This window comes from Hylaeus anthracinus, unplaced genomic scaffold (genome assembly GCF_026225885.1).
Source record: "Hylaeus anthracinus isolate JK02 unplaced genomic scaffold, UHH_iyHylAnth1.0_haploid 12000, whole genome shotgun sequence".
In the NCBI taxonomy this organism is placed as follows: Eukaryota; Metazoa; Arthropoda; class Insecta; order Hymenoptera; family Colletidae; genus Hylaeus; species Hylaeus anthracinus.
In genome coordinates, this window is record NW_026534347.1 from 2,984,436 (window position 1) to 2,996,583 (window position 12,148).

The 12,148-nt window shown below is 45.6% G+C and overlaps 1 protein-coding gene and 1 long non-coding RNA gene across 6 annotated transcripts in view; one reads left to right on the forward strand and one right to left on the reverse strand.

The window, feature by feature from the left end:
- The window catches only part of LOC128890260 (uncharacterized), a 146,581-nt gene that overhangs the window by 57,736 nt on the left and 76,697 nt on the right, over positions 1 to 12,148 (forward strand). The gene's annotated exons all lie outside the window — the stretch shown is intronic.
- Positions 1 to 12,148, reverse strand: part of LOC128890242 (homeobox protein cut) — a 118,797-nt gene that overhangs the window by 57,635 nt on the left and 49,014 nt on the right. For all 5 annotated transcript variants that reach the window (XM_054148561.1, XM_054148560.1, XM_054148564.1 and 2 more), the window contains exon 3: positions 2,866 to 3,066. In XM_054148561.1, coding sequence (XP_054004536.1) covers positions 2,866 to 3,066 — 201 coding nt within the window. The remainder of the gene's footprint in view (positions 1 to 2,865; positions 3,067 to 12,148) is intronic.

Consider the following 12,148-nt stretch of genomic DNA (forward strand, 5'->3'; position numbering starts at 1 on the left):
ATTTGTTTAACGAGTCTCGCGAAATTTATTATACGCAGATAAGAAGTTCGTCCAATCTTTTCAATGTCTCTGCCAGAGACATTGAAAATAATATTCCAAATCTGCGGATGAAGATCGTGAGTTCCGCCATGTCGCACAAAGGTCCGCCCGTCTGTTTTTATTTCAACGGTTGAAAGCTTCTTCGAAGGCAGATCAAAGCAATTCGTTTTCGCGGACGGCTCTTCAAACAATCGGGAAATGTCCACGGGACTCGAATGTCCCCGATATAAAATGACAACGCGTTATTTATAACTCGGATACGTCAACCGCCACGGTAGAAAGCATTTAGTTGTTTTCCATGAATTTGGTTTCAAGAAGACGTCCTCGAGATAAGGAGGAGTCGAGAACAATGATCGAATACGGATGTCCGCGGCGGACATGAAAGAACGGAGTTGATTTCGACGTGGATTAATTAAGGAGCTATCGGGGGAGGAATTAAGGTAATAAGAAACTAACAAACGAAGGGACGGCTGGGAGGAAATCAGACATTGCGTTGAAATTATATTCTCCGAACAAATAACTTTTAACCTTTTTACCTTTCATTTTTCCTACAGAAAATAGCAACGCAATCATAGAAATAGATTATGATTACAGATTCTGCCATCTTGATTAGACGCACGTGTTGAATCAATATAGCGAACCAATATGTTTGCCTATCGCTATTGGTCTACCGTGTGTGCTCACTATATACAGTCGGTCTCATAAGTATCCGTACCCTCTATGTCTATTGAAAAAATTCATCTAAATTAAACGAATTAAATGAATTAATGAAATTTCTCTAAATTAAATTTAAAAAAAATTTATTTGGAAACATCAAACCTATCAATTAATTAAGATAAATGTCTTCGATAGACATAAAAAGTACGAATACTTATGGGATCGACTGTATGTCTGATCAAGATAACAGAACCTGTAATAACGCTCTATTCTTACCACCAAATTTACACCCTGTGTTAAGAAATAAACTCTCAAGGCGTCTTTTGGAAACCCTTTTAGCGCAATGTTGCTCGAGAATCTTCACCAACCGATTTTTCGCGCCGGAGGTACCCTATAAAACCCCCATCCCCGTCTCCCAAGATCCCCCAAGAACCGTTCATCTCCGCGTCGAAGATAATCGAACAACTACCCTTTTCCCCTGCTACACTGTCGCATTATTTACTCCTCGTTATCGTCTCCGGGCCAGTGGCCCATCTCCGTCACTCCGTCCCTCCCCCCTCGCTCTCTTCTATCCCCTTAATCGGGGAATAATAAAAATCATTCCCGTCCCGCGATGGCTTTTCAATAAAGACATTGTTCGCGGAAGCAAATTCTTATCCGTGAAAAGGCGTCGTCTGGGGTTGTTCCATCGGCGGCTGAGCAGGCGGGGGTGGGTGGGTGGGTGGGGTGGAAAGGACCTAGAAGGAGGGTGTTCGAGGGGTGTGCAGGGGGGATTATCGGCTTTGGGATTACAACAGGCCGAAGCAAACGATTTCCTTCAAAACAAGAATACCGGAGCAGCCGTTGCAAAGTGGCGGCTAGGGGTGGAGACGGAGAAAGGGGTGGAGGTCGTTATTGGCCCTAAGCAGGATACTTATTGAACTCTTAGCGGTGTTTTTATCACTCCTTTTCTCGCGAGCACGCGCGCCGCCGCGTTCTTTGCCGCCGCTTTAAGTGTTTTCGCCTTTGTTTAAAACGCCCACCCCCGCGCCGCTCACATTATGCACCCTCGTCACGGTGGGCGCGAGGAGATTCTTGCAAGACTCCGCTTCGTAAACCGTAAGTGAAGGGGTTCGACCACTTTGTGCCCCTCTTCGAGGCAGGAGTGCGGACTGGGGTAGTAGTTTTCAGGAGGGTGGCGAGCGGTAGTGTTCCTATTGTCGAGGGGGTAGTGTAATCCGAGTACGTGTCACTCTGGGGGGGTATCTTTCTTTGATTGGAGTGGGCTTTCTCACCGTGGAATACTGTTTTCGAAGCGTATTGGATTTTATTTTCTAGTGGTACACGCAGCACTACGACAGAATTATTTTTCATCATTTGATACGTAAAACTTAGATAGGAAAAATTGTTACAATGTCGATTTTTTTAGTAAACGAATTGATTTTCACTCCGACGATACTGAAATTCCGTTGAACTGTTGCACGCGGCGCTTTCAGCTGCGTGCGCGTCGAACTGAATGACTGACGTACTCGATAGAGCACGTGGTTGGCCCTCACTCACCCCCTTTTCGTTGTTTGTCTCCCCCTGCCCCTTCCCCTCCACGTTTCTGTTCTCCCTGGATCGTACGCACGAAGCACGCGCGCACCAGCCAGTGAAATTCACCCCCGAGTGCACTTCACCTTCCCGATACGCGATAAACGCCTTGAATCACGCTTTCGGAACGCAAAGTGTGACTAATGGCAGTCGGCGAACCGACGGAATTGGTAATGAAAGAAGATCATAAATAGGAGACGCTGTATCGATGAATATTCATCCCCTCGAGCCGACAGGAATCGTCGGGATTTCGACAGAGACGGTTTCGCGCCATTCAAACCCGCCCTGACGAGTCGAATCAGGCTCGATTCCATTTTCGCTTTGATCCATGCTCGCAATTCGAGGTAAATTGATCATCGACGGAAATTTAGGGCTGGGTTGTCAATCGTACTCGAGATATTTTCATTGTTCGTCCTTGGGGCGGTGCATGTAGCTTGGTAAAAAAATTATCAACCCTCAACGTAATCACCAAGCACTCGACAGGTCCCGAAGTCGAAATATTTAACTTTCCAATTAAACAAGAGGGATTCTATCGCAGTTAGTTTTGGGCGTTGAAGTAGCCCAGACATTTTAGCATCAGCAGAATATGAGACTTACCTCTTTGTCCTTCGCTTGCAGTTCCTGTTCCAGGTTGGTGTTGGGCGTTCTCCTGGGATTGCTCGCATCGTGTACCTGCTGCTGTTCGCTTCCCTGTGGTGTCTGAGACAATTGATGTCCCTCAGTCTTCGAATTCCCGTCATTTGCCGCGGCAAGTTGCTCCTTTAAAGCGGAAACTTCCTTCTCCGCTAATGTCGCCCTCTGTAACAAGGAAAATGCAAAACTATAGCGTTCAATCGAGCCTCGAGTCATTTAAGTACAAAGGATTTGCCCTTGGTTAATTTCAATCGATGCCTTTTATTCTATCTATTCCTCTGACTTTAAAATCTGACGAATATTTAAAAAAAAAAATTGGTCGCCGGCAACCACCGACATCTTTCTACCCCTAACAGTGACGCAAATGAAAAGTACTTCGAATTATTTCTAATTTTAATATCGCGAACTCGACTGCCGCGGAATATTTTCGCTTCGTTAATATCGAGGATCAACGACATCTCGACGAGCGATAAAAAGAAGAAGCATGAATGAAGAAAACGTCGGGCGACGATGAAATTATCGCGGTGCCATAATGACAAACACTTGCTCCCTCGCCCCGACCGAGCGGTTCGCTTGTACGAACGATCTGTACAGCACGGCATATGGCTAAGCCATTAATTAGCATCTGGAAGCAATTAAAGTAACTGCGAATTCGGTAGTAAAATACCGAAACGCCACGTGGACGTCGACAACAAATCCACGTCAGTTTTTGCCCCGATGCATCGAAGACGATCAATACTTCAGCGAAACGGTGACTCTAGCCTCCATTCGATTATGAAATTGCACGCTGACGTCTGAACTGTTTTCCATAAAGGTCTCGATATTCAATTCTTTTTGTTTATTTCAAACCTCTTGAGCCTCAGATGACTCTGTAGTCATTCAGTATTTTTATTTTTGAAATATATGTAATTAATAACGCGTCGCTATCAATTTGCATACTGATGAATAAAATTGTTTTCCGTTAGGGTATTAATTACCGATATTAATTTCTTTTTTGTTTTAAACCTCTTCAGCCTCGGATGCCTCTGAATCCATGTTTAGCCTTTGAAACCTAGCGTATCCTTATCAATTTGTATGAAATATGGTTTTAAAGCGATGCTATGACCTACAAGCAATGCGTATAAATCAACTATTTCATAGTTTCTCATCGCGATGCACCCGCGTTGCGTGCAATTCTATTGAAACATGAACTGAAGCAAAATAACGGATCGGCTATTAACCGTCTTAATTAAGTTATGACTCGACGGTGATCTGAATCGTTACATATTTAACAATTTATAAATATGTAACGTCCTCTATCTTATATTAATTAAGATCACCGTTAATAGCCTAGCTCATTATTTCAACTCAATCTCTGTAGAACTACATACGCTCGTTGTGAAACACAATTCGATTGTACAGTTTCCGTCTAACGAATAACTGATCGAAGTTCGCCTTCCGTCCGCTCGAAATTATTTATCCAAACGAGAATATCGCTGTTTCCGACGAGAACAGGAACAAAAGAAAGACACGGTCCGAGGCAGCGTTTGAAGGAACGAGTAATGATCCATTGTTTTCTGCAAAAAGCCTTGACGATGTTATCGATAATTACGAAATGATACGGGAAGCATAAGTATATATTCGAGACCGCGACGCACGCTCGACGGAATGGCGGACAAGTATCGATAGGCCTCATCTTGCCTATCTGTCACGTAGCGCTAGGTGGGGGCGTAGCGGAATCGAGGCTGATAGAGAGGATCGAGAAGATCACCGATAAAGATCGTACGCCCGCGATCGTCACATTAGCGGCGGAAGTCGTTGAGAGATAATGGCTCCTTTGAACGTTCCTAACGACGCTGTTTTCGTCGTTGTTCTATCAACAATCGGCTGTTAAAAGTTTGAGTTATGGAATTACGGGAAACTCGAACGCACCTTCCGGTATTTCGTTCTACTTCAAGGCTCCCCTGCACTTCCTCTTCAAATATATTTCAAACGGTGAAAGAAAAAACACTTCTTAACCCTAATCTTGCCGCGTATAAACGACAGATGGAAGCAATTGTTTGTTCTTTTTTCTACGGAGGGTAGAGACGAGAAGGACAAACTCGTGTGGTGTTTAAAACTGAAAAGCGTCCGCTTGTTTTCATAAAATATCGTTTAGATGAATTAGACAATCTTAAATATACCGTATCGGATACTATTTTGTACCATAATTGCATACTACTCTCACGAAATGTTCGACACTTTTCGAAACATTTTCCTACGTACTCTCTATACTGTTCTCTAAAATGCCAGAGACAATGGAGTGAAATTGCCACGAGCAGCAGCCTGTTGGGATTCGATCGTCAGACCACCGATTATGTACTCGCCTTTCGACCCTGACCGGAAGGAGGCGGGTGGAATTTCGATCACACCGAGCTGTTTCTTCGTCTTACACCCCTTCTGAAATTGACGGTTATCCGACTTGCACGCCGTCTCGAACATCGATCGATCGCCACTCACCGATTCGATATACGGAATCGCGGCTCATTGCACGTTCCCCGTGAGCAAGAACCTGCTTCGGGGCTGGTTTTAGGCCTGGCGGTCACGCACTTTCGGATCAGCTACCGCGGCATCGATCGGTTTCTGTCGTGTTAATGGCGGTTTCCACGTTTTCTGTACTCCGATTTCGTATGTCATGGAAATCAGGTCCGAACAATCGCTTTCAGAATCGTTGCATCTTTTCCAGATACAACAAGGAACATCAGCCAAACTGTTACACACCGATTTCAACGAAACTTGGTACACAGGCAAAGCATTAAAAAATTTTGAACACGTATTTTTTTTGTATGATATTCATGGTTGAGGAGTGAACACATGTAATTGCGATTGTGCAAGAAGTACTCCCAAAAGACTCCTTAGGACAACTCTTCATACTTTTTAACTCAGGTAAATAATATTTTTAAAAAATTCTTCATGCACAGATCTTTGGTAAACCTTAGTTAGGATCGTTATTTAATCGTGGATCAAACGTAAACCGTGTTTCTAAGGAGTGGTACAATTTCTATCGGCGATACGTCTTGATTCCGCGTGGCGTATGCGCGCGCACGGCATGCGAGTGTCGCAGCTGACGGCGCGCGGTGTCGTGGCCCGTCAAACGCCGAGCGTTCTTTGTGCTCCGCCAGTAGAATATCCCGAATAGATCAGCCTCCCTCGCGACTCTTCCCGCACCGCGCGTTTCTATTTTTATGCATAGCCCCGAATCATCGACACGTCGCGTTCTTTTCTACTATTTATTCCGTGATGGTTGACTAATGCACCAGCAAGCATCGGGAATTCCGGCGGGATCGATGGCACGTGTTTCGATGCGACCTGCACACTATGCCATGAACTCGATCCACTATGTGGGTCAGAGGTGGACAAAATTTTATGCGAATTTTCCGACTACCGGACGATTGAATTTATCCTTTGTTTGTTATCCTAAGCTTGTCTGAATTAATCATGTATTTGACGTTGCACAGAATTACTGATAGATTCGACCTCCCTTCCTAAGATCGTTAATGGGATACTCAGTCTTAATTCGTGAATATTGATCAAGTAGTAAATTTAAATCCCAACACAAATGTTACATTACTTTCCAATTGTATCGTAACAAAATTGTAGCTCCACAACAAATTTTCACGAGTATCACTGAAAGCGTTAATGAATCTCGTTGACATACTCGTCGAACATGTAACAAAAGTATGCTAATAATGGAATAATCTGCATTTTTAAAAACACGAAAAGATTGAAAAATGATATTTACCTCGCCACATTTTATCGTCGCGGTGCCCCTCTCGTTAAATAACCGTTGCAAGTGAGCCAGCGGCTCCGCGACATTGAAATTATACGGGGAAGGTACTTTCGTCAATTTATATTCTAATTCAAAACTTTGTTTCCGACCGTCTCGACACTTCACGTGCTTCCGCCCCGAGTTTTACTGCGCGACGTATATTCTTAGAAGTTACATGCGTATCTACGGGTACTTTCTCATCGAAATAAATTTTAACGACCCTCAGCCATGCCATTTTGCCCTCGAAACGGGAAAAGGAGAAAAAAAAGCTCGCGCGTTCCGAAGGCAGCTAAGTAGAGTAATTTATGCAAGCAACTAAAACGAATGCCTAATTACCGTGAAATGCATCGTTTACATTTACGGGCGCGTTTTACAGCGCCTTCGGTTTCATTTTCCAGATTCGTCTGATCTCGAGACTTCGCGCGACCTTTAATACCTCGTAACGTCTCGCGCCTTACAAATTGTTTCGAAAACTGTTAAATACCATGTACACGAATTGTAAAATCGGTCCAAAGTTGGAGTTCTATCGTCTTAAAAATTGGAGACGATCGTCATCCGCTTTCATTATTTCCTTTCAGAAATGAAAGAGATCAGGTTCAGTTACGTACGTTTCGGCTGCAACCCTCGTGCAAGTAGCTACAGTTTTTCTAGCAAAGAACACACACGATCCAAAAGATAGTGGTCTAGCCTGGAGTTAGGTATGATAGTTCACCCTCGAGAGGAAGAATAGAAGTCGATCGATGTCGGGGATGAGATCGATCAGGGAGCCGCGTGTGATCGTGGTTGTCCGCGTAAACACCAGGATGGCGTTACGCGGTGGCAAGAAAGGGAGGAATACCTTATACCAGCCGTCTTTATAATCTCCCGCGGGGTAACCGAGGGGGTGGCAGTGGTGGATCAGCCGTTTATGACTACCCGGCGGTGTTATATTTTTTTGTGGGTGGCGGAAGGCAAGAGACGGCCGTGATATTTCAAATTTTCTCATTACACCTCGAGGTGCGAATGATCTCCATCTCCACCCTCCCCCCCATTCCCCCCTGTTCTCTTGAGCCCCTTCTTCCCTTGGTCGGAGCCACCCTATCCAGCGCAGGCTCTCTTTACCGCACCGATACACCGTGACGCCGTTCCACCACCTCCCCCAATCACCTCCCGCCCCCCTTCCAGGCCCCCTTCTTCAATCTCACACCAACCAGCCATCAGGCCGAACCCCTCTTGTATTTATTATTAAGATATCGACCGGTTCTAAGTCCTGGTAGGCACTGCAATATGCGGCGGGAAACACTCCGACCATACACACACGGAATCGCGAAAGAGAATGCCGTTCGACCCCTCTTACGATACATCCATCCCCACCCCCCGCCTCGTACTGCTTTCGAGTTCTTTATTTTTCTTTTTTTTTTCCTTTTTCGACGGGAGCAGAATGCCATCGATGCTAATTCGCGCTTTGTCTCGGACACTTTTGTGCTGCAGGCAACGCGAAGTAGAGCGAAATAGATGAGAGTGGTCTTTGTTTCGATCTGATTAAATGGCGCATTGATTGGCGCGGTTTCAATTGGCCGCGCGTGACGGTTTCAGCGTTTCTGCGATATTGCTTTCGAAACTACTTTGTCTCGACGTCTTTTCAATCCCGTTTTCCATCGATCTCATCATCGACATTGTATCGGAGCTAACCGTGGGGAGGTGGAGAACTCGCGAATCGGTCACTTCGGGTGCCGTTTTTCGACACGTAACGACAAATGGATTTCGATTCACCCGCTGAAGCGGGGATTTCTATCGGATGTACGAATAAACGAGTGACGAGGAGAATAATAGTACGAGCTACGCGATACAAACGGGCAAGAAACGTTATCGTTCCATCGAGATTGTGCCTCGTAAATTAATGCAACGTTTAATTATAGATCTGTGTACACAAACCGTTGTAATTTGATAGAAGAAACTCATTTTTCGAACGGAACAATAATATTACAGGTAGATTTTAAATGATTCGCGCCAGGCTACTACTCGAAGCGCCCTACTGTTTCGCAGCCAACGATTGCGCGAAATCCGCGACAAAAGAGACGAAAATTGAAAGGAACGCGTCCGAGAGAAACGTCTCGGGGAAATCGCGTCGCGGCGCTCAAAGTCGTTAAGCAGCTCGCGGCCTGGAAGGGGGATCCATTAATCGTAGGACAATAAACGCTCTCCTCTTCTCAAACGAGATACTTTTCGGAGGGTCATCGACCGTGGTCTCCGTTTGCTTTTCTCCGAAGTATGAGTTGCGTGGATGATGCGGCTCCCCATGTGGCGCGAGTTCCCACGTGTGGGAGCAGTTTCGTGGAGCCGTTCAAAGAGTGGCGACAAGGGAGGACGTCTTTCAATAAGAACGCGTCCGTACGGCAATATTTAAGAAATGTCAATAGATTGCCCGTGGAACGGGATAGGAGGAGAGGAGAGATGGCGGATGAAGGGTTCGGATGAAAGTTGGGCGAACCGACGACAATGCCAACGGCGGGCCATCAATTCCTGGGGAACTAGCCCCGAGGCATCGGTTAAAAAACGAGAGGCCTCTTTTGATGTCCCCCGTTGTCCTAATGAAAAATTAAGACCCCTTCTTAAACATCATTAGACACGAGCACTCTTTCAAGTCCTCCGTGGACTTGCGATACGCCTGCAGCGCGTAATCTCGGTTCCAAAGAGGTTTGTGTCTTGGCATCCGTCGACTGTGACTGTTCGAGGGCCTATTCTCGTCTAGCACCTCGCAGCGCTCCATTGTTTACGTTATTGTACGGTTCGGGGCCTTGAATCACGCCCCTGAAGGATTTTATTCGAGCCAGAATGCTGTACTGAAATGATTCAAGATAGAGATAAACAGAGGATAGAACGCAATGACGCAAGGTAGAGTCGTTACAAATACGTTTATATCTCTTCTTATTATCGGATTCTGTTTAACGAGTACGGGAGCATTGGTGAACAATTAAATCAGTCCTTAATTCTATAACGCAGGAATGTCAGCCAAAGTCGAGCTGCTCCGCGACTTATTTTTAATCTCTCTTTCTCTTATTTATAATCATTCCCTCAGCAAAATTCCAGACACACGTGCGAGTCAGCACCCGAGATCTTCTCACGCACGATCCACTAATAAATCACGATGGCCGTAAGAAAAAATCAGTGATCATCTGCTGCGGAAAGAGAGACACGGACTACTTCTTTCAGCCGGCGTTCCTGGGAAGCGTTGGCGTCAATTTCCTCTTCCAATAACGTCCGACGAAAAAAATTGTGGACCTTTCGGAAAACACACAGAGCCACCGTTGTTATCGATGTCGTGTCATCTTTGCTTTTGAATTCGGCTTGGTCGTTATCAATCTTTACCCAACATGTTCTTTATCAAATTCACAGATGAACAATTCACGGATTACACGGAATTTCTGTTTCGGAGAGGGTACTCTGATATGTAGATAGCACGTTCTTTATCTGTATACAGTCGGTCCCATAAATATTCGTACCTTCTATGTTTATCGAAGAAATTTGTCCAAATTAAATGATAGGTTTGACGTTCGCATATCAATTTTTCATTATAAATGTACACATGCTTAAAGTTTATTCGTGTATCGAGGGAAATCGAGCGAGACCAGAAATTTGTGCAAGTCGGAACTCTCATTACCGTGCCTTTGGTTTATTTTCCTCCGAGCAACGGTCTCCAAAGGAGTGAAAGCCAGCGAGCTTCCGTTCAGTTTTCATGGTTTTTCCAATTGGAAAGCTCTTGGGGGCGGTTGGCGCGCGTGCAGAAACGAATTTCGCTTCGAACAATGGAGGGCTTGATACGTCGAAATCAACGAAAGGGACAGCGGCAGCGGGCAGAGCGATTGTTGAAATTTGCATGAATCGATCACGATTGTTTGGCCGCGAAATGAGCGCGCCACCGCCGGAGAAATAATTTGCAATCCGTGTACAGGCCAGGCCAATCGAGTTACCGTTTGCCATTTCGATTCTGCTCGGTCCAACGGACGACAATGGCCGTACGCCAAAAGCGAATCATCTTTGTGATCTGAGCCGACCGATCGTCGTACGGCCCTCTGACTCATTCTCGCTCTCTCCCCTTCATTTTCGCAAATTTTCATCGGGTCCATCTTTCTTCCCCCTCCCCTCCCCCTCCACCCTCCCCTCCCCCCTCCCCCCCGTTAATCATTCGTTAACTCCGTTACCGCGAATTTTCGATGGAATACGGCCCCGCTAATATTAGTTTCGCGTTTAATTGCCGAGGTACACGCTATTCTAGTGCGTCGTCTACGTGGCGTCTAGTGCGATCTTCTCGGTGGTTATTTCTATTACGATTATCATTATTTCGATGAAGATAAAGAAAGGATATATCGTACGATACAAAAAACGAAATCAGTTGTATCGTAGTAACCTTGGAGTGGCTTCGATAAGTCACAGTAAACGGTGCAAGTCACCGCTATTTAGTAATGCAGATCCTAATCGGTCTACGAGCACGGAAGTAGAGAGAAATAATGCGCGTTTCGAGGGTGAAGGTCGTTCCAAGGTCGTTTTCTCGTACATATCAACGAAGGAATTAAAAGAGATTGACGATTTGGAAGCTCTAATAATATATGTAATGCTCTACGATCACCCCATACATTACAGAATGTGAAATCTACGATATAATCATTTTCTATGCGCGTTAAATAACGAAACGATTTCGTGGACTGAAATTGGTATGGCATACCCCTTCGAAGCCCTCGAGGGCGAGCGTGACCGAAGATAGAAGCTCCAGGCTGAAACGTGGAGAATCGACCTCACGTATTCGTCAACAAAGCGTCTCTTGAAAGAACCAGTGGAACGGGGGTGTGAAAGTCGCGAAGAGAGGCATGGAAAAGGGGCTTGACGCATGTACGTACAGGAACTGGCCGGGCCAGGCGCCATAAATATCGCCGCGTTCTTATATTTTCATCACGACCATCATTAAAATTTATGTTATGATCAGAAGTGCGCGTATATATCAGAGGACGCGTTCCGGCATTGCAGCACGGCTAACGGCGTGTCGCGAGGGTGGGTTACGCGGTAATATTGTAATCTATGTGTGGAAGAACGCGGGAAGAGAAACAGAGGAGAGATGAAAAAGTGGCTTCAATGGCAGCCACGCCGTAGTAAGGGGTAGTTTTCGGTCGGAGGTGGAAGAAGGGTGCCGAACGGAAACAATGACGTCTATACCGAATCCCTGTTCCCTCTCACCCAACGCTGGCTGCCATTAGACTCCCGCGGCGGCCCTATAAAAATATAGCCCGTATTGTACTCGCTCAGGTACCGATATCCTCCCAGCCACTAAAAGTCCCTGCTGTCTTCTCCACATGTATCTTCCAACGCCACTGACTTGCGTACGCGCGCAGATCATCCTGCGACGCTTCCTGGAATTTCCCTGCAAATCCTGCCCATTGTTTTTTCAAATAGACCGGGGGAGATCCAAACTACCACCTAATTTATATA